The sequence below is a fragment of the Armigeres subalbatus genome, chromosome 2 (assembly GCF_024139115.2).
Source record: "Armigeres subalbatus isolate Guangzhou_Male chromosome 2, GZ_Asu_2, whole genome shotgun sequence".
In the NCBI taxonomy this organism is placed as follows: domain Eukaryota; kingdom Metazoa; phylum Arthropoda; class Insecta; order Diptera; family Culicidae; genus Armigeres; species Armigeres subalbatus.
Genome location: NC_085140.1, coordinates 148,795,382 through 148,822,597, shown reverse-complemented (window position 1 = coordinate 148,822,597; position 27,216 = coordinate 148,795,382). Strand labels below are relative to the sequence as shown.

The 27,216-nt window shown below is 39.3% G+C and overlaps 1 protein-coding gene across 3 annotated transcripts in view; it reads left to right on the top strand.

Annotated features, from left to right (window-relative positions):
* LOC134210994 (FH1/FH2 domain-containing protein 3) overlaps positions 1-27,216 on the top strand; it is a 492,884-nt gene that overhangs the window by 406,504 nt on the left and 59,164 nt on the right. For all 3 annotated transcript variants that reach the window (XR_009978903.1, XM_062687493.1, XM_062687494.1), the window contains 2 exons: positions 24,164-24,572; positions 26,365-27,062. Coding sequence is in view for 2 of the 3 variants with exons in the window: in XM_062687493.1 (XP_062543477.1) it covers positions 24,164-24,572; positions 26,365-27,062 (1,107 nt within the window). In the remaining variant the exon portion in view is untranslated. The remainder of the gene's footprint in view (positions 1-24,163; positions 24,573-26,364; positions 27,063-27,216) is intronic.

Below are 27,216 nucleotides of genomic sequence, written 5' to 3'. Positions count from 1 at the left end.
TGGCTACACGTCGCCAACCACGCAGTCTACGGAGGGTCCACAAGTCATCTTCCACCTGATCGATCCATCTTGCCCGCTGCGCACCTCGCCTTCTTGTGCCCGTCGGATCGTTGTCGAGAACCATTTTCACCGGGTAACTGTCCGACATTCTGGCTACGTGCCCGGCCCACCGCAGTCGTCCGATTTTCGCGGTGTGAACGATGGATGGTTCTCCCAACAGCTGATGCAACTCGTAAGGGTATGCGATAACACTCTTTTTCCTAACGAAACGAAACGAAATTTAAAATGTCTGTGTTGATTCGGATCGAAACGAAACGAAATATAGATTTCTTTCGAGACTTCTAAACGATACGAAATCAACACACTTAAAATAAATCGCCGAATTCGGTAAAATTTTACCGAAATCTCAACAGCAGAACTGTTCGGTAAATTATTTTACTGATTTTCGGTGATTTTGACAGTTGAGCAATGGAAAAAATTACAAAAAATCTGTAAAAAAAATTACCGAACAGTTCTGATGTTGAGATTTCGGTAAAATTTACCGAATACTGTAAAATGAGTTAAGTGTGAAGGTTCATTTAATTCGAAATTTTTCGAAACGAAACGATATTTTATTTTTTTGTGGAATTTATATTAAATTGGTTGTACGTGATTCTGATTTCACTTTTTCGAAGTCGAATAACTGTTTTGCGACCAAAAGAGTTATAATAACAGAAGAGGCAATCTGTGATAAATCGCCACATTCTCGCCGCATATACCATTGACGATAAGGCAAAACCCCAGCATTTGTGCCGCTTTCAAAGAAATTCATCGTGGAGCGTGTGTTCCCGTATCTGATCAATTTTACATCAGTTCAATTTCATATCAGTTTTATATACTCAATATTAAAATAAAGAAATTGTGGGATTATTCATATACGATTCAAATTTCGCTTAAAACCTTAGTTCACTTAAGAATTATGCAATTATGCTGAAGCATACTTCATATTGTCTTGTCAGCGTGGTTTTACAGTATTGACTTAGTCAAAATTAGAAAATGAATGCTTAGATTTATTTTCTTATTTAGATATTCTATTATGTATCCACATCTGCCAGGCGTATACGTAGTGTAACTGCCAGTTACGTCCGCCGTCTATGCAATGGACGTCCACACGTTCCAAACTAGCTCACCGTTGGGGTTCTCAGGATTACCTTTACTTGCTCAATGGATACACGACGGAATAGTGAATAGATGTGGACAATTCAACGAGAGTTCGACGCAATTGCATGCACATAGGGATAGCTTTTGAAAGAACCGAAGATTTAAAGATACATTTTTAATTATATTTTATTTTTTATTTGATATTCCTGGGTTTTGGATTAGTGGGAGGAAAGGAAGGGTTGCGGCCTTACAAAGTTGGTCGACATTGTCATGCTCAGGTGTTTTGACATACCTGGGTACTCAACGGTACCTGCAACGGGGTTTGAAGGAGCTCCTCCCCGGCTCCGCTAGTGGATTGCTGACCGGGCTGACAGTGGTTGGTAGTTTGAAGCGACTATGCTTCTCCAGGTCCTCTGGATAGGTTGCCGACGAGGCTGTAGTCTTGGACACGTGGGAGGGGAGGGCTCGATGACTCGTTGTGTCGTCTTTCCGGCTCCGCGAGGTAGGCAGCCGACACGGTCGTAGCGTTGGACACGTCGTGGGCGGAAGCTTGAGGGTTAGTTCGAGATTTTTTTCCAGTCCTCTTGGGGAACGCAGCCAGCGATCTGCAGCGTTGAACACATAGGCGATTTGTCGAAGATTTTTCTCGGCTTCGCGGAGTTGCCGCCAGTGATCTGCAGCGTTGGACACGTAGACGGGGGGTCTTGAAATTCTCTTTGATACACTTTCACGGCCTCAAGGGGCAGGCAGCCGACGAGGCTGAAATGTTGTACACGTGGGCGGTATGTAGAAGCTCTCTTGGCTCCACGGGGATGCCGCCAGTGATCTGGAGCGTTGGACACGTAGACGGTGGCTTGAGATTCTTCCTAATGCACTTTCACAGCCTCAAGGGGCTGGCAGCCGACGAGGCTAAAATGTTGGACACGTGGGCGGTTTGTCGAAGCTCTGTCTCGGTTCCGCGGGATGAGCCGCGACGTTGAAAACTGCGATGATTGGTTATTCTTCGAGGTTTGTTCCCCGCTCGGTGGGATAGACAGACGGCGAGACGGTAGAGTTTAGCACGTGGAGGCAGCTTGAGAAATAGTAGAGGTTTTTTTTCCGGAAACAATCCTCCCGACGGGTAGCAGGCGTTCCCCGCGCACACTCTTCAATATTCGGGCGTTCTAGGCTCCCTTGACCAGCACGATAAGTCCTCGCTGAATCAACGCTTCACAAGGATCTTCTTTTACAGCTTTTCTCCGGTTAATCGAGAGGTCTGTACCCGATCACAGTCAAAATACGACTCCTCGACTAGTCCACGATCTTTTGCTCGGCTCCCTCGATTTTCTCTTTCTCTGCACCCCTCCTTCGACGTTTGGCTTCGGTATAGCGGAAATGGTGTTGCCGTCTTTCTTTCAATTTTGCTCCAAAGGCCGAAATAGGGAGAGGGGATAGGACAGTGGGTACTTTAACTAGCTGAAACGCCTCGATATTGTTTCCTATGTGTATACATGTTATGCAAATATGCCGATGGTTCGTCCATTGTTACTATATTCGGTAACAGTAGATAGAAACTGATATTACTAGACCAACATTTGAAAAGGGCGTATCAGCCAAAATTTATTCCTTCTTATTCTTCGTCTACATATATTGCATACATTTGCTCACTAGAAGAATCCTGTGCATCTTTCTAAAATGCACAAAGGTATGTAGTTCAGATTGAATTTCACAGACCCATAGTCTTATATACAATCAGCTCGACAAACTGAGCTATTTTCTGTGTGTCCTTGGCATATGGGAACAGCTGTTATGGTCAGTATAAGCTGAAAGCAGTCATAAGTAAAAAACTTTTAGAAATTTTAATGATCTTTCAACCCGTCTTGGATTGTTTTTTTTACAAATTCTATGCGAAGATCTAGAAATGCCCACAAATCTGCAATGTTCCTTACATATTGTGCAACTAGTCAAAGAAAAGCTTATCAGCTTGATTTACGGTACACAACGTAGTTGCTAGTCGTGATTAGCCGAGAAACAGCAAATATGCACAGCTCACCAATTAAATAATATTCTTGCGATACAAAAAAGTTATTCTTATTGTATACTTGCTTCGGAGTTTCCAATTCATGACCAATAACGATGCTAGTCACGTGCTTATAGTCAATTTAGGTTTAGGAGAGGAAAATTAGTTTAACACTGATTGTTATAAGAGATCGAGGAATGCTCTGCATCTCCGTTGGCTAGTTGAGAAGGTAATTCACGTGAAACCCCTTGGTAAGCGACAAAATATTTATTGTGAACGAAGTTATTCTGAAAACAAGAAGACGAAAACTGTGTTTCGAATCAATCCAACGCAAGACCAGTGTGCTTCGTTTAATAATCTTCTACAACACGATCGATTCCGCACCAAATAAATTTGTGCTCTCCGATGCAGACATTAGTTTTATCACTTCGCGTTCTCCCACACTAGCTGGCGTGATCAGCATCAACACTATCGATTGCACACTTGTTCGATTGCACACTAGTTAAACGAATTTCTGCTACGCGAGGTAGATTTGTATTACTTCGCGTTCTACCGGACTAGCTGCAGTCCCATGACCAGCAGCAACACGATCGATTCCGCATTCATATTGTGCAAATAGTAAAGAAAATATCACAAAATTTAAAATTTAATCATGGAAACACTGAAGACGTTATATAGAAGAAAACTACATGCATATTTGTCGACTAAGAATTGGGTTATGTGGTAAGCATTAATAGGAAAAATTGTATAACAAAAAGTTTTGAAAACAACTTTACGATTTTGTTCAGCGGCGCAGCCAAAATTTTCGATAATATAAAGTATGGTTTAAGCTTAAATTTGTTTCGAAATTCCGCGGAATTCCGTTAAATTTCGTTAGAAGCTAGTTTTTTCTAGCGAAATTTTTGTTATTTTACGAAACGAAACGAAATCAAGAAATCAGATTTCGCCATGCTCAAATTCCGCGAAATTCCGCGGAATTTCGTTTCGAACCACCTGAAACGAAATTTTTCGAAATACCGCATATGCTTATGGAATACAGAAGGTGCATTACACAAACCAAAGGGAACTCGTAAGTATTCATATTGTCCCATGGGAGTAACAAAAGAAGTGTATTTAGTACAATCAGAAGCAACTTTAATTTGATGGAAACCTGATTTCAAATCTAAAATAGAATACACCGATTTGCCTTTCAATTTATCAAAAATATCTTCCATCAATGGTAAAGGATAATTGTCACGATAAGTATCTTTATTTAATTTTCTATAATCCACGCATAACCTTATATCATCATCTTTCTTTGGAATTACTACTATCGGACTAGCAAACGGGGAATCACTTTCTTTAACAATCCCTAATTTAAGTAATTCATCAATTTTTTTATTAACTTTTATTTTATCAGCTTGAGATAACCGTCTAGGTTTAAAATGAAATGGTGCACCAGTTTTCAGTACTATTTTCATTTCGAAATCAATTTCAGGATGCGAAGGTCGTTGATAGTTGAAATAAAATATCTTCATAATATGGTTTAAAGTTGACAAATGATCATCACTAATATTACCTACATTTTTTACACTTTTAGAATCCAAAATCACATTAATGTTTTTTACCTTTTTATCAGCCTCATTTTTTTCACTTCTCAATACTGGATTTCTAAATAAATAAATTTTGCGTTTTTCAATTATCGTTTTCATTGAGGGATCAAAAATCACATCTCTTCCAATTATAACATCGTAAGAACTCAACGCCGAGTCAGGAATCACCAAAAAATTAATTCTGAAAAATAAATTTTGAATTTTTACTTTAGTTACTAATCTACCCACAATTTTTAATCTAGTTCCTCCGATACCCTTGAAATTTCTATTTCCATTGTAGGGAAAAATATTCCCATTTTTTGCTAAGCCAAGGCGTATCAGACAAACTGGACTTCCTGTATCAAACAAAGCATTCAATCTAATATTAAAATCAGTCAGTTTTATATCTACCAGTGCCTCTCTGTCTAAGTCGGTTGTCCTGTTGTTCAAGTCTTCAACATTTTGGAATACAGCAATATTCGTAGATCTCTCATTTCCTCTTGTTTTTCTGCTACTTGAATTCCATTTGTGTGTAGTTTCGTTAAAAGGGGTCCTATTCTGCTGTCTAGACCTCCGGCAGTTTACAGCGATATGTCCAGGCGTATTACAATTGTAGCATACAGGAGCGCTTGAAAAATCTCTACGCGGCAATCGAATCGATTGAAAGGCCTTAAGAAGATTCCCGAGCGATGAAAATCCACTCATTTTCGCTTGATTCTTCAAATTGCGATCAGGTATGCCTTCAACTACATACTCAATTAGTTCAGCTTCGTGTAGTTTCAGTGGCATTGCTATGTTTCGTTTTTCAACAAAATATTCCAAGAATATTTCATCTGCTTTCCATTTCCGGAGCTCCAATTTTCGCCTTGGTTCGAAAGTACTCGTAGTCACAGTGAATGTTATGAGGATCAAATTCAATACTTCAGAATATGTTTTCACAAATATATCCGGCTGTGACGATAGCCAGTCTTTTGCGCTATTCTGTAGATGCTTGAACACCATCAACTTCATGACTTCCTCTTCCACGTGAAACGTTTTTCTAGCTTGCTCCAATGTGTTAATGAAGAAATTTGCGTCCTCGTTCAACGATCCAGAAAAAAAATTCAGCAGACAATTCGTCTAGCTTGATAGAACGGTTCACTTGTATTGAATTTCCGCAATCTTGAATAACAGCTTGTGAAATCCGAGATCCACTTGAAGCGTCATTCACATTTCTAGATTGACTTTGCATGCTGCTATAACTTGTTCCAGAGCTTGGCCCATCGGACGAATTATTGGTATCTTAAGAAGGAAGGCTTCTTCCGAAATTCTCTTGATCTTCAACATCCGAGCGCAAATTGCTTCTCAAAATCATTTTTCTTTATTCGTACCCCACTTCTGATGTTTAGTAAGAATACGTGTTACTTGTTTTAACGTTTATTGCGGAATGATCATGTAAGTCAGTGTCAGTCAGAATACTAATGTCAAGGCCTACTTATTGGGAGTATCTTAGTAACTAGTAGACAATAATAAATATTAAGTATAATTACTACAGGTATACCCTTTGGAAAAGGGGGAGGGAGTGGGGGGGGGGGTATTGCTTAGTTATCGATCAACTCAGTGTTACTTCTGAACCTCTTGGACGATTTCATCCAAATTTGGAACACAAATTCTTTATCTTACAGAGGGGACGATAGGGGGTTAAGCATGCTCTTTGGAAAAGGGGGAGGGTGTTGGGGGAGTTGTATTACTTATTTATCGATCAACTCAGTGTAAATTCTGAACCCCTGGGCCGATTTCAACCAAATTTAGAACACAAATTCTTTATCTTAAGGAGACGACGATAGCAGGTTAGGGATGCTCTTTACAAAAGAGGGAGGGTATGGGGAAGGGGTATTGTTTAGCAATCGATCAACCCAATGTAAATCCTGAGCCTCATGACCGATTTGGACCAAATTTGTATCAATTATTGTCTGTCCTGAGGAAGCGATTTTAGTGGATGTGGTTAAGTCATTTTAAAAGGGGGAGGGTTGGGAGAGGGGTATTGTTTAATTATCGATCAATTCAGCATGACTTCTGAACCCATTTATCGATGTCCACCAAATTTGGAACCTATATTATCTGTCTAAGGAAGACTATATCAGACTGGGTAGGAGTGCCACAGCTAAATGAGAGAGAGGGTATATTTATTAAGCGAACAGTTTAGTATACCTTTTTATCGCATAGAACAATCCATACCAAGCACGTAAACACGTAATCTCTGCCCAAAGGAAACTATTATAGAGAGGCTGGAAAGACTTTTGGAATGGAAGGATATTGTTTAAAAAACGACTTAATTTAAAATCCCTCTTATTTAGTACATCCGAGGTTCTTTGACATTGTACAATGCTCCGAAAACAAATTGCCAGAATTCCTTAAAAATAGCAAATTCTCGACAATAACATTTTCCCGGAAATAACATTTCTCCAAAAATGACTAACGAAAATTATATTTCCCGAAAATGATACTTCCCGATACACATATCCCAGAATATGACATTTCCCTGAAAATGACATCCCTGAATGAAGCAGGCCATTAACATAGCACTATTTGGCCTAAGGTCATTCGACATGAAGGACATTTGGGATAATTATGAACAGCATCAGAAAAATCTTGCATAGAAAGCAAGCATTTGCTGGGTATAAAACAATGATAATTGTTGTTCATCGGAATAATGGTATGCCCAGTGAAAAGCAATGATTAATGTGTTTCCTCCGGAATGGTGGATGTGATTGCTTCTTTAAAAGTAGGCATTTGCCCGGAATAAGGCAATGGTGGGTGTGATCCCTTCTTTAAAAATATGCGTTGCCCGGAATACGGCAACGATGGATGTTTTTCCTTCTTTAGAAATATCTCCGGTCCCGGAATAAGACATAAGACCTTTCAAACCCACGATCCCTTCTTCAAAATCAGTCAATGTTTCCAAAGGCCTTCTTTTAATCAAATGATAAAGTATGAATAAGTAAACACAATTACCCTGTTGACCAATTGGTTTTATCATTTTCCGATTGTAAAAGAAAACTGCAAACCAAACTGGCAGTTCCGAGCAAGGCCGGGTACATAAAGCTAGTTTTTATATATTTAAAGAATTGTAATTATTAATTGGTAGTTTTGATTTGAAAGTTTACTATTTCCTCATGACAATTGGCTTTTTCTTGGAAAGCTAAGCGTTTTTCGTTATTTATTGACCACAAAAAAAATGTATACGAATATCTTCTTCTTCTTCTTATTGGCATTACATCCCCACACTGGGACAGAGCCGCCTCGCAGCTTAGTGTTCATTAGGCTCTTCCACAGTTATTAACTGCGAGGTTTCTAAGCCAGGTTACCATTTTCGCATTCGTATATCATGAGGCTAACACGATGATACTTTTATGCCCAGGGAAGTCGAGATAATTTCCAATCCGAAAATTGCCTAGACCGGCACCGGGAATCGAACCCAGCCACCCTCAGCATGGTCTTGCTTTGTAGCCGCGCGTCTTACCGCACGGCTAAGGAGGGCCCCGTATACGAATATAATAAATACCAATAAAACCATCATAACCATAAGTCTACGTACACAAATATTTTAATTTTGGGCGGCAAATCACGTGAAGCTTACTCCTTTCCGCCAACAGATCTCATTGATCGCATGCTGCATGTCTAGTTCAGTGAACCGGCAACCATTTTTGATTAGTTTGTCGACGGAACATCAAATCGCGAACTAATAAAACAGTGGCACTGAAAAGCCGCAGCAATCAGATAATCCAATTCCTAAAACTGCGCTGTGAACGGGTACGGGCAGGTCAATTCGGAAAGCATCCTACTTCTGATGAATTTTAATTAAATGTTGGGATTATGCAAATCTCGGGAGCCAACCAGACAGGGGTGCGTCGTGCGTGCGAGAAAACAAGAACAAGAGCCGGTGTGGCTCCCAAATACCCAACTCTGCATATTATTTGTATTTCAGCGCATATCGTTTTTTTTTCTTTGCTTCGATGCACATAAATATCTCCCTGCATTGTGTCCTGTGTAGTAAGCAACTGACATAAGATTAGTAAACCGACGATACGGGTGGAAAGAATTTCGATAACAATGAGGTTAACTCCAGTAGCGCCTCCAAATTTGCGTGAATTTGCATTTTTAACCGTGTGGCAGCGGGAAATCTATTGATCAATGGGAGTTGTGATTTAGTGAGAACTGGAACAAATAATCGATTGTCAGTTCGGAATAACGAATGTCGTTGAAATTCTTATGCAAATGTGACACAGTGGCTTGGAAAATGGGATTTGTGCTAATCCATTGACTTTAGTTTGGTGCGATATTAGTGCAAATGAGATGAGCCAGATAAGTGTGACTGACACATGACCATAGAGAAAATTTCTTTGAAATGGATTGATTAAAAATGGATCATATTTATATTATTATATTGAATTTAGAAACGACGGTAATCTCGTTGTTTCTCGACTTTTTCGATCTGCTGCGATGAACAGATAGCGCACAAAGTCTGATCAGTCTACGAGCAACATTTTGTCATTGGAATGATTTCTTTACAATATACTTAAAATCGACAATAGCATTCAAGGTCAAAGTAAAACGATCAATTAATGAAATCCCGTGTAATAGAGAATATGAAAAAAAGCCTCGATACTATTTATTTGATATAATGCTCGGGAAAAGAGATAACAATTTATGAATCGTATTCCTGACGAATGAACGCCGAAGGTTAAAAAATATGCAGATAAATAACAATTTTCACTTTCACACAGTAGTTTAGATGTGATGGACAGGATAACTTGAGTTATCCCATCCCGTCGTTTGATGTGAAAGCACTTCAAACAAGTAGCATTTATTGAGGTATTGTACGTATCATGCTTCTGCACTTAGCGTAAGAAAGTTTAGGCAACAATCTTTCATGGCACAGAAATCACTAACCAGCTTCCTTCCGCAAATCAAATAAATTCGATAAATGCGATGTCAAAGTTTAGATGATTATAGGCTTGTTTCAGCTTGTCTATCGTCCGGATCCGCATAATCATGTTCGAACGATAGAAAGAGGCATCCGACTCTCAGAGGCTCTAGAGGTTCATCATTTGAATCCAGCTGCTAACGATGGTTACACCCGCCCACCACTACCGCGCAGAATTCGCCATCATTAAATTTCATTATCATGCTGATTGAGCCAAATTATTCCGATCCCCATTCAATAGAAGTGTAAAAAGGCGGTTCGGATCAAGCACTTTCGCCTCTTACCTTGACCTTTCCGTTACTGCTGCTGTTGGGTCTGCTACTTTGTATGCAGGCAAACCCTTACCAGCAAGTAGCCCTTTCTTCGCCCCGGCCGGCAGCCAAAGGGAAAGTTCGAATTCGGAAGGAAAACAGCAATCTTTGTGGTCTTGCCCAACAGCTTCTAGTTTTGAGGAATTGCTCGGAGGGTTCGATTTGGCTGGGTATTAGATCACGATTCAGTGGGTGGAGGTGTGGAATGGCAAATCTATAATCATAATTTGTTGAGCAGATTGGATGCCATTGATCAAATTTTGCTGTAATTTTATAGGGATGGGAACAACTATTACGTTGATCAAGGGTGCAAGTAAAATAGTTGTGTTATTAAAACAGTGCATTGATTGTGAGAATTAGTATGCGACCGTTCCATTCGTAGTTTCTGCTTGTGATTGACTATTTAGAACTTGTAAAATTTTGAGGCTTGTGATTAGCTTCAATTTGTCAAGTTGTCCACATTTTCTTTCAGAAGCTAAATTCACTTAATAATTTTTGACGAGCTCATAACGCCTAGTAGTTCTACACCCCAGTACAAAAGTACATTGCTCTAAATAAAACAAATAAGGCTATAGACTGAAATTTCTAGATGCATGTGTCATTTCACATAATGTTATTTGAATTAAAATTTCTGCATTATGCAAGTGGCACTATACTCCTACCTTTGAGGAAAAGCCTCACCGAATTCAATATAAAGTGTACTCGCGTTTTCAAGGGAACCCCATTCAAAACTGAAATTTCACACAACTGTCATTTTTATTACACAGCAAAGCTGGAATAATAAAAATAACAGTTGTGTGTGGCTCCCGTTTTGAATGGAGTGCCCTTGAAAACACGAGTGCATTTTGATTTTAATACAATGTTGCACTTGCCAAGGATGACATGCTTATTCCCCCCTGTTTGGAACAACTGGTTTGACAGCAAACGCACTGTTCCAATTTTGACATTGCGTCTCTTTGTTATTTATCTAGCCTAGATAATTTAAATTACATCTCGTCTGCAACGCCCTAGATTAGGAAAGATTCACAAAGCTTGTCACGCAAAAATTGGCGCTTTTCAACCCTCCTCCCCGTTTTGTCACACTTTTTGTATTAAATCTCTAGATTCCTTATATGCATCCTCACCTTGCTTGGAGATCCCTTTTCCCCTAAAAGCGTGACGTACTTTGTGGCTCCTTACATATTGACAGCAATGTTCTGTTAAACAAAGTCGTAGGCATATTCATGCGCTATAATTTCGTCAAACCTCATGAATTGATATCTAGCCTCTAAAAAGAGGGTATTTCACGACAGTCTGCCAGACAACACTTTTTTGTAGGTCTTGTCATTTTAGAGTTACATCGACAGACATTTAGAAATACCATATCTTTATGCCCACCAGTTACATTCGATTCTGAGATGGTGCTGCCAGCCCCATAGAAAGGTTGGCGCGAAATTCGTCTAAGATGACAGTCCTATCAGCGCAATGTAGGTAAGTAAGCGATTTCTTCATTCTACTCGGTCCATAGCTGCTCGTCGCTAATCACGCAATCTACGTAAGGTCTGATGATCGTCTTCCACCTGATCGATTCACCTTTCTCGCTGCGCACCTCGGCTTCTTGTGACCGTCAGAGCACTATCGAGAATTATTTTCATCGGGTCATTGTTCAACGAGCGAGCGTCGGAGGAAGATGATGAAGTAAACTTATTCGTATGGATGACGTTTATAGGCTCCCACAGACCTAAGTGATTTCATCGCCGCGACGACGACAACTAGTCGCCGCCATTCTATCGTTGGGTCGCTGCAGGCAATGTTCCATTTACGCTTCCATACCAACGGCTACAGCATCGCAGTCGCCAAGCGATAGAAGCGCGTCACGTCTCGCATGTTTGGTGGAACCTTATGGCGTTTCAGCGGCAAATCACCGAGTGGCTGACGTTGTCGTCAGTAGTTAGCAGTCAAATTAAAAAGTTCGATCGCCTCTCTAAGTCACACAAATCGAATAATATTGTCGTGGGAACTAAGAAATGAGATACTCGAAGTCAGTACAGAGTAGTGAGAAATGAGTACTACGGAATGGCAGTGAGTAATGAGATGTGTTCAGTAACAAGTAAGAAGTGAAATGGGAAATGAGAAATAGGAAATGAGAAGTGATAGATGAGAAGTGAGATGTAATAGTTAAGCAGTGAGAACAAGAAGGGAGTAATAAGAAAAAGACGAGCAGTGAGAGATAAAAATTGGGTAGTGTGAAGTTAGTGGTGAGATGCAGGACAGAAAGAAAAAGAAAGAGGAGAGGAAAAATAATAAGGAAGAAGGAAAAAGAAAGAAATATAGTATAAGAGACACGAAAGAATAGAAGAGAAAGAATATGGATGAAGTTTCCGTTACAGATGAGAAGCATCGCGAGGAATGTCAACTTTTTGAACATCAGCATCGTAATTACTGTACCCTAAAATCCTTTCTTTCCTACTGTATTATTGTACTCTCTAACTTCGACCTTAGCCGTGCGGTAAGACGCGCGGCTACAAAGCAAGACCATGCTGAGGGTGGCTGGGTTCGATTCCCGGTGTCGGTCTAGGCAATTTTCGGATTGGAAATTGTCTCGACTTCTCTGGGCATAAAAGTATCATCGTGTTAGCCTCATGATATACGAATGCAAAAATGGTAACCTGGCTTAGAAACCTCGCAGTTAATAACTGTGGAAGTGCTTAATGAATACTAAGCTGCGAGGCGGCTCTGTCCCAGTGTCCAGTGTGGGGATGTAATGCCAATGAAGAAAAACCTCGACCAAACCGCGAGTCTTTCGGTTCCCCAAAACTATGTATAAGAATCACGAGATGTGTTGTTAAACTTGCCTTCGGCTCCGTAACGCTCCACGGTAAATGAGCCTTCCAAATAAACGAAAGATTAAAAAAATAGGGATGAAGAAAGACAAAAATAAAAATAAGTAAAAATAATAAGGATAAACGGAAAACGGACCGAGGCAGTAGAAATATCCTAGTAACATTTTTGCTTTATGCTGGTTTTATCACACTCTTGTAGAGTAAATTATGGACTTCAAGAGCGTTATAAAACTTAAAATGTTACTTGGGTAAGGAAGAATGCAGATGAAAGAGGGGAAAAAGAAAAGAAAGATGGAATAAAGAAGACGGAAGAAAGTTTAAGGCAGAAGGAAGAAGAAAGTAAGAAAAAGGAAGAATTGAGAATGACGAAAGAAAAAGAAAGAAAGAAAGAAGAAGAAGGAAAAGAAAAGAAAGAAGAAGGAAGGAAGGAGGAAGAAGGAAGACGAAAGATACAACACGGTAGAAGGAAGAAGAAAGATACCAGAAGGAATAAGTAGGGATATGGAGAAAGGAACAAGAAAGAAGGAAGTAGGAGGAAATAAAAAGAAAGAAGCATGAAGTAAGATAAACAAGAAGGAAGAAGTAAGGAGGAAGAAGGAAGCAAGAACAATGAAGAAGGAAGTTGGAAGTAGGAAAATGGAGGACGGAAGAAAGATAAAGGAAGGTGGAAGAAGAAAAACGAAAATGGAAAAAGGAAAAAGGAAGAAAGAAGAAGAAACAACAAAGAAAAAAGGATGCAAGAAGGAAGAAGGGATAAGGAAGAAAAAGAATGAAGAAGGAAAAGAATGAAGAAAAAAGTAAGAAGATAGAAGAAAGAAGAAAGAAGATAGAAGAAAGAAGAAAGTCCCTCTAGAAGTAGAAGGGAGAACAGAGAGAAGGAAGATGGAAGGATACATATTTCATTTTTAACTTTTCTAGCTGACAGGCCACTTATCATTAAATTTGAAATCAAATACATCTAAGTTGGTGTACCAAATGCGTACCTATGCGTACCTCCGAGGATTTTGAACGTACCTCAAAATTTCCTAGAAAATCGGTGGCGCCTTATTCATTATGAGATATGAGAATTGTCTCATTCCTCACCTCTCACTGAACACTTTCTGAACACTTTAATATTGTCTAACTAATTTGTCATTACTCATATTTCAATACTCTCAATCTAAGATTTTATTCAACTATTCAGCCAAACGGCATTCGGCCAAACGACATTCGCCCGAATGACACGTTCGATCAAATCCGAAACTGTCTGATGAGTAGCAGTTTGGTGCGAAACTGCGGCATCCAAACGAAATGATCTATCGCATTCATCGTACTGTACGAAATTCTGCTGCTGTAAAAATTCTGTACAGATGCTTTGCCCACAATATTTCAATATTACTGTAATTTATGACAAAAGGTCAAAGGACAAAAGGATGAAGGACAAAAGGTCGAATGGACAAAAGGTCGACGGGACAAAAGGTCGAATAGACAAAAGGTCGAAAGTACAAAATTTCGAGAGGACAAAAGGTCGAAGGGACAAAACGTCAAAATAACAAAATTAATTAAGGGGACATACACATATTACGTAAGCATTTTTTCTAGATTTTTGACACCCACCCTCCCCCTGTAAGATTTTTTCATACAAATGATTTTTTATTTACATGGTGCGTAAGAAAATGACGGCCTCCTCCCCCCATAAGTGCTTACGTAATAAGTGTACGGCCCCTAAAATTGAAAAGCCATAGTATTGAGAACAATACAAAGAAAAACTTTGATGCAGGAACCGTCATCGGGGGTGACAATTGGCCAAATGGGGGTCAGATTGGGCCATATTTTCAACAACTTAGAATGTTTTTACAATGGAATTTATGTATTTGGGCAAAAGGAAATTGTAATATAAGATACCATTTTGAGCGATTTAGATAGCTGGACTACAGACTGTTTGTGAGAACGATGGGACAGTCTGGACTTGTACCCACAACCTCTTATTTCTACACAAACTTCTACCATCAATATGCAATATACATAATACATATGCACAATCATGATTGTGTACCATGATAAATATTTTTTCGCTAATGTTGTACAAAATATAACCTCACGCGCATTTTAGTGTTAATTAAAATGATTCCAATGCTCGCCCTGGCTGTATAATCACTGTAAATTGGTTAAAGAACTGCCCATGAAATAAAGAAGGAGACATCTCTGGGAAATCCAATAAATGGATTTTTCTTTAGGATCATGATAAGAAAATTATTTTGAGCTTTTTAGTGGAATGTTTTCACCTGTCATAAGGCGAGTTTATACAATCCCATTGAATTCCACCACTTAATTGTATCTTGACAGATACGTATTTTGACCTCAAAAGTAAGGCCGTCTTCAGTGTCTCGTACTAGTCTCGTACGTAGTCGAGTCAAGTACGAGACACTGAAGACGGCCTTACTTTTGAGGTCGAAATACGTACCTGTCAAGATACAATTAGGTGGTGGAATTCAATGGGATTGTAAAAACTCGTCTTATGACAGGTTTAGGATCATGTTTTGAAACTTGTTGTCATATATTTTGTATTTTTCATGTGTACAGAGCTTAAGATTTTTAAATCACAACTTCCGGGCTTCCGACCATTTGTGCCTTCGACCTTTTGTCCGTCGACCTTTTGTCCTTCGACCTTTTGTCTTTCGACCTTCTGCCCTAAAGCCCATAACCCAGCATTTTTTTTTAAATTTTAGGCCTGTTGAGCCCGCCATCGTTTATTTCACTCATCTGGCAGCTAGAGCTTTCTTCTCATTTTATCCATGACGACTCTTTTTCACCCGGGTGATAGATTTTTTGATGGACGTTTCGAAGGATTTTCCCTGGCACGAATGAAACGTGTTTGACAGCAGTGTCTTCCATTACATACAGCATCAAAACTGGAATTTATTTGCCATTTCCAATGGTGTTACCCTTTTGTTTCCAAAATAGGAAACAAAAATTACAGTCGACTTATTACATCTCGATGTTCTATATCCAAGGATGTTTTCGATCATTTAGTAATTTGCCTTCGATCATTTAGTAGTTTGTCAATAACTCATTCCAGAAGCTGAATTTCAAAATGTGTTGTATAGGGGACTTCTATTGCGAAGCTTTTTCTACAACTCTGCTCAATTGTTTATTATTTGAATTTTATTAGTAAAGGAGTTATAGCGCTAGTTGCAGTAACTTAAACTAAATGATTGGAATTTTGTTATCATTTAGTCTAAGTGGCTGAAGCTATAGCTATAACTCCGTTACTAGTGGAATCCAATCAACAAACCATTAGGCAAAGTTGTAGAAAAACCTTCGCACTAGAAGTCCACCATACAACACATTTTAAAATTCAGCTTCTGGAATGATTTATTGACAAACTACTAAATGATCGAACGCAAATTACTAAATGATCGAACTATATCTCGATATCTCTTCCTATGTCGATGGTTTGCTTGGTGTTGGTTTTTTTACATACATTATCTCGATGTGTTCGGGTCATATTTTGTTCAGGATTTTCTTTACCTATGTCGATATATTCAACATTCTTGGCAACTAGACCGGATCGGAACAATAACAAACACATCAAAAACAAGGAATGACATTTGAACCGTTTGTTTGAAAAACTGTTAGAAAAAAGTACTTAATATTGTGGAGACGAGCCAGCCTAGGGCTGAAAGTCTCCTTAATAAAGATAATAAAATACTTAATAATACCTATTTTTTTTCTTTTGCTTCTTCCTCCCTCTTCCCTTTGTTGTCATAAAATGAAGAGCAAAACTAATCAAAAAGAACAGTAAAGTGTGGGAACCCAACGTTAAGTGTTTACAAAACTTAAATAAAATTTTCTTATTTTTTGGTAAGCTTCTATTTAAAATTAAGTATGTTTTACTTAATATTAAGTAAATTTTACTTAACTTTGAGAATAATTTACCTAATTTTGGGTTCCAACACTAACTCCCGATTTGAGTGAAAAGTACCTAATATGTATTAGGTACTTTTTGCCTTTCTCGTATACTAAGTATACGGTAAAGGCTATATGATCGCTCCAAAAACAAACTTTTCATAGAAGGCCCGGAGACCCATAATGTTATATACCAATCGACTCAGTTCGACGAATCGAGGTGATGTCTGTGTGTGTGTGTGTGTGTGTGTGTGTGTGTGTGTGTGTATGTGTGTGTGTGTGTGTGTGCAAAACTACTCAAAAAAAAAGTCACTCATTTTTCGGGCACTTATCCTCAACCGATTTACTCGCAACAAATTGCATTCGACGCAGAATCCTGTCCCATTGTTTCCTATTTGAAATTGGCCAGATCGGACTATGGGATCGAAAGTTATGGCCAAAATACAAATTCATACGGGAAAATCGCGTAAAAAATGTCACTCATTTTTCGGGCACTTATCCTCAACCGATTTGCTCACAACAAGTTGCATTCGACGCAGAATCCTGTCCCATTGTTTCCTATTTGAAATTGGCCAGGTCGGACTATGGGATCGAAAGTTATGGCCAAAACACATATTCATACGAAAAAATCGCGTAAAAAATGTCACTCATTTTTAGGGCATTTATCCTCAACCGATTTGCTTGCAACAAATTGCATTCGACGCAAAATCCTGTCCCATTGTTTCCTATTTGAAATTGGCCAGATCGGACTATGGGATCAAAAGTTATGGTTAAAATACAAATTTATACGAAAAAATCGCGTAAAAATGTCACTCATTTTTCGGGCACTTATCCTCAACCGATTTGCTTGCAACAAATTGCATTCGACGCAAAATCCTGTCCCATTGTTTCCTTTTTAAAATTGGCCAGATCGGACTATGGGATCGAAAGTTATGGCCAAAATACAAATTCATACGAAAAAATAGCTTAAAAAATGCCACTAATTTTTCGGGCACTTATTCTCAACCGATTTGCTCACAAAAAATTGCATTCGACGCAGAATGTCTCATTGTTTTTTATTGAAAATTAGCCAGATCGGACTATGGGCTTAGAAGTTATGGTAAAATTACTATTTATTGTGAAAAAGAGTTCAAAAAAGTCTAGCTCACTTTTTTAGCACTTAGACTTCATCTATTCCCCAAGCAACACAACCCTAGTAGCACAACTTACTCTGATTTGGTTACAGCAACTCAAATGTGACCAAAATTGGTTGCATATGAGTTGCTGTAACTACTCTACAACATGTGTGTTACTCGGGAAGTTCAACAAATCTGGTTGCAGTAACCGGGTTAGGGACAAAAGGTCGAAAGACAAAAGGCCGAAAGGGACAAAAGGTCGAAAGGACGAAACGTCGAATGGGACAAAAGGTCGAAAGGGACAAAACGTCGAATGGGACAAAAGGGTGAACAAAATAAAAAACAAAAAACACAAAAGGTCGAAATAGACAAGAAACTGAAACGGAGAGAATCAATTCCGCACCAGAGTTGCCCTACACAATTGGCAAAACTCTGCTTTTTATTTTTCACAATTTTAGCAAATACATAAAACTCATTCAATATGTACAGATGGATGTTTGAGTTTTATAAATATCACTTCGTTCTTTAAAAATGGCGCACGCCGCACATCAAACACATCGGCGTGTATTAAGGTTCCCCCAAATACACGCGATGAGACAATCGCGACGCGATTCTATTGCCTGGCGACTGCGATTCTGTTGGTATGGATGCGTAAATCGAGCATTGCCAGCATCCACCCAACGATATAATCGCCGCAACAAGCTGTCGCCAGCTCGGGGATAAAATCGCTTAGACTTTGAGGAGCCTTTACACACCGGTGTATTTTTAATGCGCGCACTTGTGTGGCTGCGGCGTGCACTATTTAGACAGATTGAAGTGACATTTAGAAAATCTAGATCTCCATCTATTATTTGCACTCATTCAATGATTTTTATTCAATTGTTAAAAATAGTGAGAAATAAAAGGGCAATTTTTTTGCCAACTGTATAGAACAACTCTGTCTCGCGCAATACAAGTTTTATTCATTTCTTAAATTAACAATCTTTTATTATTTCTAACAGAACTATCTAGGTATTCATAATATTGGTTCATAGTAATTACTCCTTCTTTGAAAATTGCTCATTCTTCAACTTTGATTGATGAGATGAGTGTGGTATTTCTGCATCAAAATAAATGCATTTAACACATTCCTTTAGAATATACCCAACTCGTTCTTTATCGACCTTTTGTCCCTTTAGACATTTTGTTCTTTTCGACATTTGTCCCTTTCGACGTTTTGTCTTTTCGACCTTCTGTTTTTCGACCTTTTGTCTTTCGACCTTTTGTCCTTTCGACTTTTTGTCTTTCGACCTTTTGTCATAGATTTGCAGTAACCATATTGTGACTGAATCCGATCATATATAAGTTACTGTGATTGATGTGCAATATGTGTGCTTCTCAGGTCGCTCGCAACAGATTGCATTCGACGCAGAATCTTGTCCCATTGTTTCCTATAGAAACTTGGCTGGATCGTACAATTGGGTCAAAAGTTATGGCGAAAATACTAATTTTAAAACTACAAAATAAAATGCCATTTTTTGCTCTTATGCGCATCCGATTTGTTTGCCACAAATTGCGTTTGACGAGAGTTTTTTATGCATATAGGGTTTCTCACCCCATTCCCGGCCTAACATGCGCACGACTGCATTATTTAATTGATATTTATGACTAGGGGCAACTTTTCTGAATTTTGTGGGCCGTGTAATATTGCGATGGGGTTCACCTCTGCTTCAAAAATAGTTATTCTTGCTAAACACCGCTTGAAAAAGCTTTTATTTGATTTAAATTAACATGGTGCAGCACTCATTTCAGTCATAGGCGATTGCTTATCCGGCATACCCCAAATCTCCTCGGCATACGCAATATTTTACTCAATCTCTCAACATCATTCTCTCATTCTCTCTCTCGGGACGGTAGAAAATGCGACGTAAACAAAAATATGCACGTTCCACGACAACAAGATGCCAGATGGTATTATTCATAATCATTTTTATTTGGTTGAGAAGATATATTTACTCATCCAAATTTCTTCCAAACACTTAAAAACAATATCTTTTCCACCTTTTGAAATCGAGAGAATTATAAATAACATGATAGCGTCAACGTATTAGACAGTTTTTCTATTAACGATGAAGGATTATCTTCATACTAAAATAAGACTTATGGCCTTTTGGCAGCACTGTACAGCTAGAAGTTCTTGGGCCGAGGTGATTTTTTGTTCGGTTTGAGGATACATTTTTAAATGTATTCCAATATGTTTATATAAAATCTAGTGATACGAACAATTACAAAAGATTGAAGTGCGTGAGATTAGCATTATTGTGTGGTGATAAACAGCCTGAAGCAATGGTTGTATCGAGCACTGTGACGATTTTCAGGTAGGTGTTTATTTGATGATACCGTTTTGTAAAAGTTGAAAGAATCACTCCGGCTTAGTGGTGTTGCAACGAAGAGCAAAAGTTTGAAATCTACATTTTATTTTCTATAATTGGATCGATTAGGAGTGAAATAAATGGTTGAAAAATATTGAGTATTGTGCGAGATAAATAGGAGACTTTTTTAAAATGATCAATCATAAACCTACGGCTACTAAACAGTATAAATCATTAGCTTTCTGTGCAGTGAGCCGGGAATGGGGTCCATAGGCCCAAGTAGTGATTTACCCTAAACAAATATGAAAAATAAGACCAATCCGCATATTGGTGTAATTTTAGATTTTCCCAAACCTTTTGAACGAACGAGAAAGGCACCATCACCGCTAGGTGGATTAATCTGGGTTTTTTTTCTAACCGTGACTTTTTGGCAAAAATGAGATTTTGCTATATTCTGAATCCTCGTCCAAAAATACGCAATTTTGAAGTACTGCTTGCAGTTTTCGAACTGAAAGTGTCCCAGGATGTTAAGTTTTGCCAAAAACTGTTGATCCGTATCGAAGAAATCAAAATATTCGGTGCCAATTGTGTAAAATGGGTATACAGTGTTGACCCGATTTTATCACTTCCCGATTCTGTCACGTTTTCGACTCGATTTTGTCACCCCAAAAATTTTTGAAAGTTTTATTCGTCCTTTTATTTTTTGCAAATAATAACAGTAATGATTTTTATTATAACTCATTTGTGAGTACTTGTCAAGGATTTTTTAAGCATTTTTGACAAGAAATAACGGGTACCGTTCATGCATTTCACCTTTCCAAGCCATAAACTGATTTATATGAATTAGAAAAAATGATAGGGTAACGGTGGTGGTTTTAGTAGTTTTTTTAAAATCGATAATTATGGGAACTTTACAGCTTTAATATCTTAGCTAATAGATAAACTAATAAATTTGCTAACAAAAATGAGATTGATGTTATTTAACTTCAATATTGCTTGCACCACTAATGGGTACACTGTTCCTTTAGTGGAGGTAAAAATTAATTTTGGTTCCCATAGTGGTGCTACCAATTGATTTCTTATGAGACTCGCCACTATTGATACAGTTGCACCACTATACTGCCGCTAACCGCAAGTCGAGCACATCTGTATATGGACGCCCATATACAGATGTGCTCGACTTGCGGTTAGCGGCAGTATAGGTGCCAGGGAGTCTTTTTTGATTAAGGAAAATCAATCTTAGGATAACTCGCATTTAAGAGGATATTTAAAGCACGACGCATCAACTGAAATCATCGTAAAGTGTATAATTGTGATAAATACCATTTTAACCCCTCCTCTATCGACTACCTCCACTATTGGTGCTACCTCCACTAAGGGTACGGTTACCCTTTGCAGTTTCTCAATCAAATTATTCATTTGTTCTGTTGTCGTTTTTCATAGCAACAAGCTTTTTTCGATCTAGTATCCATTTCATTATTCCTCCCATTGCTCGAACTCTCCTTACCTTTATGGTCTCTTCAATATCGAGATGTAGAGAGGCGACTGAACACGTGATCAGATATTTCTTAAATTGCATAATAAAAAGCCGTGATATAAAATGTATAACTTAACGTAATAAGGCAAGAATAAAATATTCAAGGAGAAAGCATAATACATTCCCAAGCAAAAGACAGAATAATACATTCCATTTACCAAAACAAAAGACACAGGAAGATTAAAACCCCTCCGCCAAAATCACCTGTCAGCCAGTTGTGCAACTGACATGCCTTCATAACCGTTCTGTAACTAGTGCAGTGTCGCACAATAACATGTGTCAAGCGAACAACCAGCCATAGACAGTCCTGAATTGTGTCATCAGTTCCTGTCCTTCGTCACTTGCTGATTCGCTGAAGGCCGGAATTGATCGATTTTACCGCTCCATCCGCCATCGACCGATTCAGCTCGTTCTCATTTTGAGGTTGCTTCCTGGCGTTCGATGAGTGAAGTGGTATCGCATGAACAATGAATATAAAAATAAACGTATACAGGCACCTCTCAATCATGGGTAACACGCATTTATTAGTCACGTTAATGAGAAAATTACTATTATTAGATGATCTAGTATATATGAGGTCTAAATACGTTTTGAACAAAACAATAATAATTAAAATTCAGTAACGTTAAATACACTTTATTAATGTTAAAAGTATTCGTCGATCAAGATCAGTAATTACTAATTGTACACATCCGTCATTTTTGTATAGGTACAAGATTTCTCATATTTTATTGTATTAAAATTAATCAAAATTTTAATAATCCTTATACTAATCCTAAACCTTAATTTGGTTTTTTATGTTTCAGTAAATCTATGGACTGTCTGAATATTAACAATTTATCTTATTTGTGCATTTTAATTCATTGAGAGATAATTCAATGTATTAGTTTTAAGTTTTGCGAGCAAATGTGCATTGAATCAAAAATAATAATGTTATTGAAGCTACACATTTAAGATTCAGAATTCTTACATACTTCGACATATTAGTTGGCCAATAATTGAGCATTAAGTGTATTTGAAGCATGTAATCAAATCCGTCAGCACCCAAAAGGCTTCGGAATGTATTTGCGGTAAAGGGGGAAAATGAACAATTTTCCTATATTTCGTATAGCAGAGACAGCTCCAGCTAATCGTTCATATTTAAATACATGTGGTGGCTCATATTAACAATATAACTGAAGGTTGGGCTCGAATATTGATTACTTATTATTGCGTCGAATGTTTTTCATTCAATTTGATATGGTAAACGAGGGGTATTCCTTTTATGCAAGCAGGAAGCCCCTATTCATTGTATATTTAGTACGCAAAGTTATCGATGGTGGGTGAACAAGTTGCTGAAAAAGACCCATCAATCACTGCAGGAAGGAAGCAAACTTTCCTCACTTTGACTATCTGACATTTGGCAAATAGCGTTTTGCATTGCTTAGGAATAAAACAACGTTTAGGCGCCAACACACAATCGATTCGGATCGTTGCCGGTTCTGACAAGTTGCTGTTGAAAGAGAAAGGATTGCCGGCAGCGAAACACGAGCATCGCTTTGCTCTCCGCTTGGCTCACATGTTGCACTCTTTCCGCACCAGCAGACGGACGTTCTCCCGGACGGGACGGTGCGGTTTGGAGATTCCGGCATTCCGACAGACAGACGGACCAGCACAAACGAAAAACTCGATACAATTCCGCCACCCACCCAAGGGGATGTCTCTATCACGAAGCTGAGCCCCACTCGAGACCGACTGGCTGGTCGTATAAATGTGCAGAAAAGTTGAAAAGCTTTTTTTAGTGGGAAGGTGAATCGAACCTTGTCTCAGCCGAAACAAAGAATCGTGAAAACTATGAACAGGATAGCTGCCCGCATAATAGGAAGGCAAGACCCGGGGGCAATTGTGCGAGCGGAAATAGTTTAGCACTGGTTCAACGCGGCCCACCGGAATGGCATTGTTTGTCTTATCCAGAGAAATGAAGAAAAGTTTTCCCTTTTCTGTGTTACGCAAAGGAACACAGTGCCAGAGCGGATTTGATACCGAGGAATGTTTTTTCTCAAGAAAACCGAATAGACATCTTCTTGGTTGCATAACTTACTTTTATTTGCCTTATTTCGAGAGTAATCAAATGAACGTAGAATAAAATATAAATCACCGATCATCGAATTTTCAAGTTGCCTATTACATAAATTGGGAAGAAACTGTGGGTAAACAAAGGGATCTTAACGAGCAACAAATAGAATGTAATATTTTGGAATCCGATCTCGAGGTAAGCGAAGCGAAAGTTTCTATCACTTTGATCCCACTGACCCATATGTTTAGACTCTTCTGAAATATACTTCCTTTTAGGGAAGAAGGTTTATATTTCCACTTCTTTGGTAATGATCCACAATTCGATGAACAAATAGCTTTTGTCACATTAGTTCAATAGTCACTAGCATTCTAATCTTACTCGACCTTTTTGGTTCGTTTTTTTTACAGAAAAACTTCTCTCCTCGGAAGGACGTGAGCTGCGGAGGGCGCTGTTTTCGCTGAAGCAAATCTTCCAGGAAGACAAGGACCTGGTGCATGGCTTCGTCGCACTCGGAGGACTCAACTGTCTGGTGCAGATCGGCAATGAGGCAGATCAGAACTACCAAAATTATATTCTTCGGGCCCTGGGACAGGTGATGCTGTACGTGGACGGCATGAACGGGGTCATGAAGCATTCCCCCACGATCCAGTGGCTGTACTCGCTGATTGCCTCCAAGTATCGTTTGGTGGTCAAAACGGCTCTCAAGTTGCTGTTGGTGTTTGTGGAGTACTGCGAGGGCAATTGCTACCTGATGGTCAGCGGAATTCGCTTCGTGGACACCGCCCGGGGTGTGGTGCCTTGGAACAATATTATGAGGTGAGTAAATGATTTTTTATAGATTTGATATTTGTGAATACCTTTAAGAAAAGGCATACTAAAAGAACAGGAGACATCAAATGGACTTATTCGATGCATGATTTGCCATTAGCGAATAGTTTCCGGCATCCATTGCAATGAGCATTCAATGACTTTCATATAATAAGATAACATTTGAACTATGATAAGTATGCATCTCATTTATGGGGAAGGGTCATTTGGCATTCGACCGAAAGCCATTTGGCCGAATACCACTAGGCCGAACAACCCATTAGGCCGAAACCCAGCTGGCCGAAAGTCATTTGGCCCAAAGGGTCGTTTGGCAAAAAGGGTCATTTGGTGGAAAGGGTCATCAGGCAGAAAGGGTCATTTGGCCGAAAGAGTCGTTTGGTGGAAAGGGTCGTTTGGCCGAAAGGGTTACTTGGACGAAAAAGTCATTTGGCCGAAAGAGTCATTATTCCGAAAGGGTCATTTGGCTGAATAGGACATTTGGCCGAATAGGTCATTTGAAAAGTGAGAAATTAGGAGTAAGAAGAGAAACGTCTCACTTCTCACTCTTCATTTATCACTTTTCTTTGTAAAAAGTGAGAAGCGTGAAGTGAGTAGTGATACGTCTCACTACTCACTTCGCGCTACTAATTTTTCACAGTGAGAAGTGAGAAATGTGGAATGAGAATTGAAACGTCTCTCTTCTTACTTCTTATTTCTCACTTTTCAAATGACCTATTCGGCCAAATGACCCTTTCGGCCAAATGACCCTTTCGGCCAAACGATCCTTTCCGCCAAACGACTTTTTCGGCCAAATGACCCTTTCGGTCAAACGACCCTTTCGGCTAAACGACCCTTTCGGCCAAATTACTTTCAGCCTAATAGTCTGATCGGCTAAATGGTATATTCGGCCAAGCAACTTTCGGCCTAGTGGCATTCGGCCAAATATCTTTCGGCCAAATGGGTTTCGGCCAAATGACCCTTCCCCCTCATTTACATCTTTTTAAAGCAGATTCAGCTTGAAAACTTTCTTTTTCTAGCATTTTGACAAATAACATATAGGCACAGAGAAACAGACGTCTCACTCAACATATGTTCCATCGTACACCTTTTTAACGGTTTATTTAACTTTTTGTAGGTGGTCAATCGGCCACCGATGGCGCTTTCATCGATTTTGCTTGTGTTTGACGTTTGCACACTACCGCCATCTGGTTGCCGCTTGGCCACTCACCGGGATTTTAGCATTGGGGGACAATGTTTTCGTGACGATGATTTTGATTGCATTTTGTTCTAAGTGAGACGTCTGTTTCTCTGTGATATAGGCATCTTTGCCGTGGAATGTGGTCCTTCCATGATTTTGGAACTCTAGCGACCCTAGCAATGGAAGTCAAGCTTTACCGAACAACGGCATTAGACAGAGCAGCATCGCATGCTTTGCTTTCTCTTTCTTTCGCCTTGGATATACGGGAGTGCCATTCGTCGATTGTTGATGCACAAAGAGCCTTCGAAGAGCTACTTCGAAATTTGCAGTTTGTTCTATGATGTCTATCTGTTTTGTGATTTTGACGTAGGGCTGCTACTTTGTTTTCAAATAATATAATAACTTCTCACATTTTGGAGAGCTGATATGATTTTTAAACTTATAAATCAACCAATTTTTATGATGATTTTTTTTAAACGTTTGAAAATCTTTTAATAAATCAATATCAGCGAATAGGATAGCAGAACAAACGAATTGTCACCTGATTCAATTACGCAAATAGATGGCTAAAACTACTAAAACCTCCAACATTCATATTTCCAGACTGCTCAAAGACTACGAAAATGCCGATACAGAACTACTAATCTACGCAACCTCCCTAATCAACAAAACCTTATCAGGCCTCAGTGATCAGGATAGCTTCTACGATGAAAGCGACTTTCTCGAACAGCAGGGTATGGAAGGCATCATCCAACGATACATGTCCCGCCCTGGCACAGATCTCGATCTTCTGGATCAACTTCAGCTTTACGAAACGGTGCTCCGGTTCGAAGACGGTGAAACCGATGGCATTCGTATCCCCGACAACACCGTGCGGAAAACGCTCCGATATCGATCGAACGAAACCAGTGATCGGCGGAAGTCACGGAGACACAGCACCGGCACTGCGCCTTCAATGCAACCTCCTCCAATTCCGCCTCCACCCCCACCATCTTCCTTGCTACCACCAAATATTCCCCCGCCTCCACCTCCACCCTTACCACCGCCTGTGGCCCCAGTCACACTGTACGGTTCCTTAAAAATACCAATTCAGCAGCACCAAGATGAAGACAGTTCTAGTTCAGCAAACTCAGGTGATCACGTGCATACCGGCGGTGGCTATCATGACAACTCGCGAGACACAACCGGAGTGACTCCAGGACTGAGAAGGCGGCGCGAGCGAGCCGAGCGACAAAAGAGTTTCATGCGGGAACAACAAGAACTCACGCAGTTCAAAACTCAGGAAGATACGAACGGTCACGGTAAGTAAATTGTATCCAACCGGTTGCTCTCAGAATGCACATTCCGCTTCGCCTAACCAGCGCAAGTGTGATGATTTGAACCCCATCGACTCTATTCCGTCACTAACCACTGTTTGCTATTGCGCGCTTTTTTTTCTGTGTGCCATCAACATTT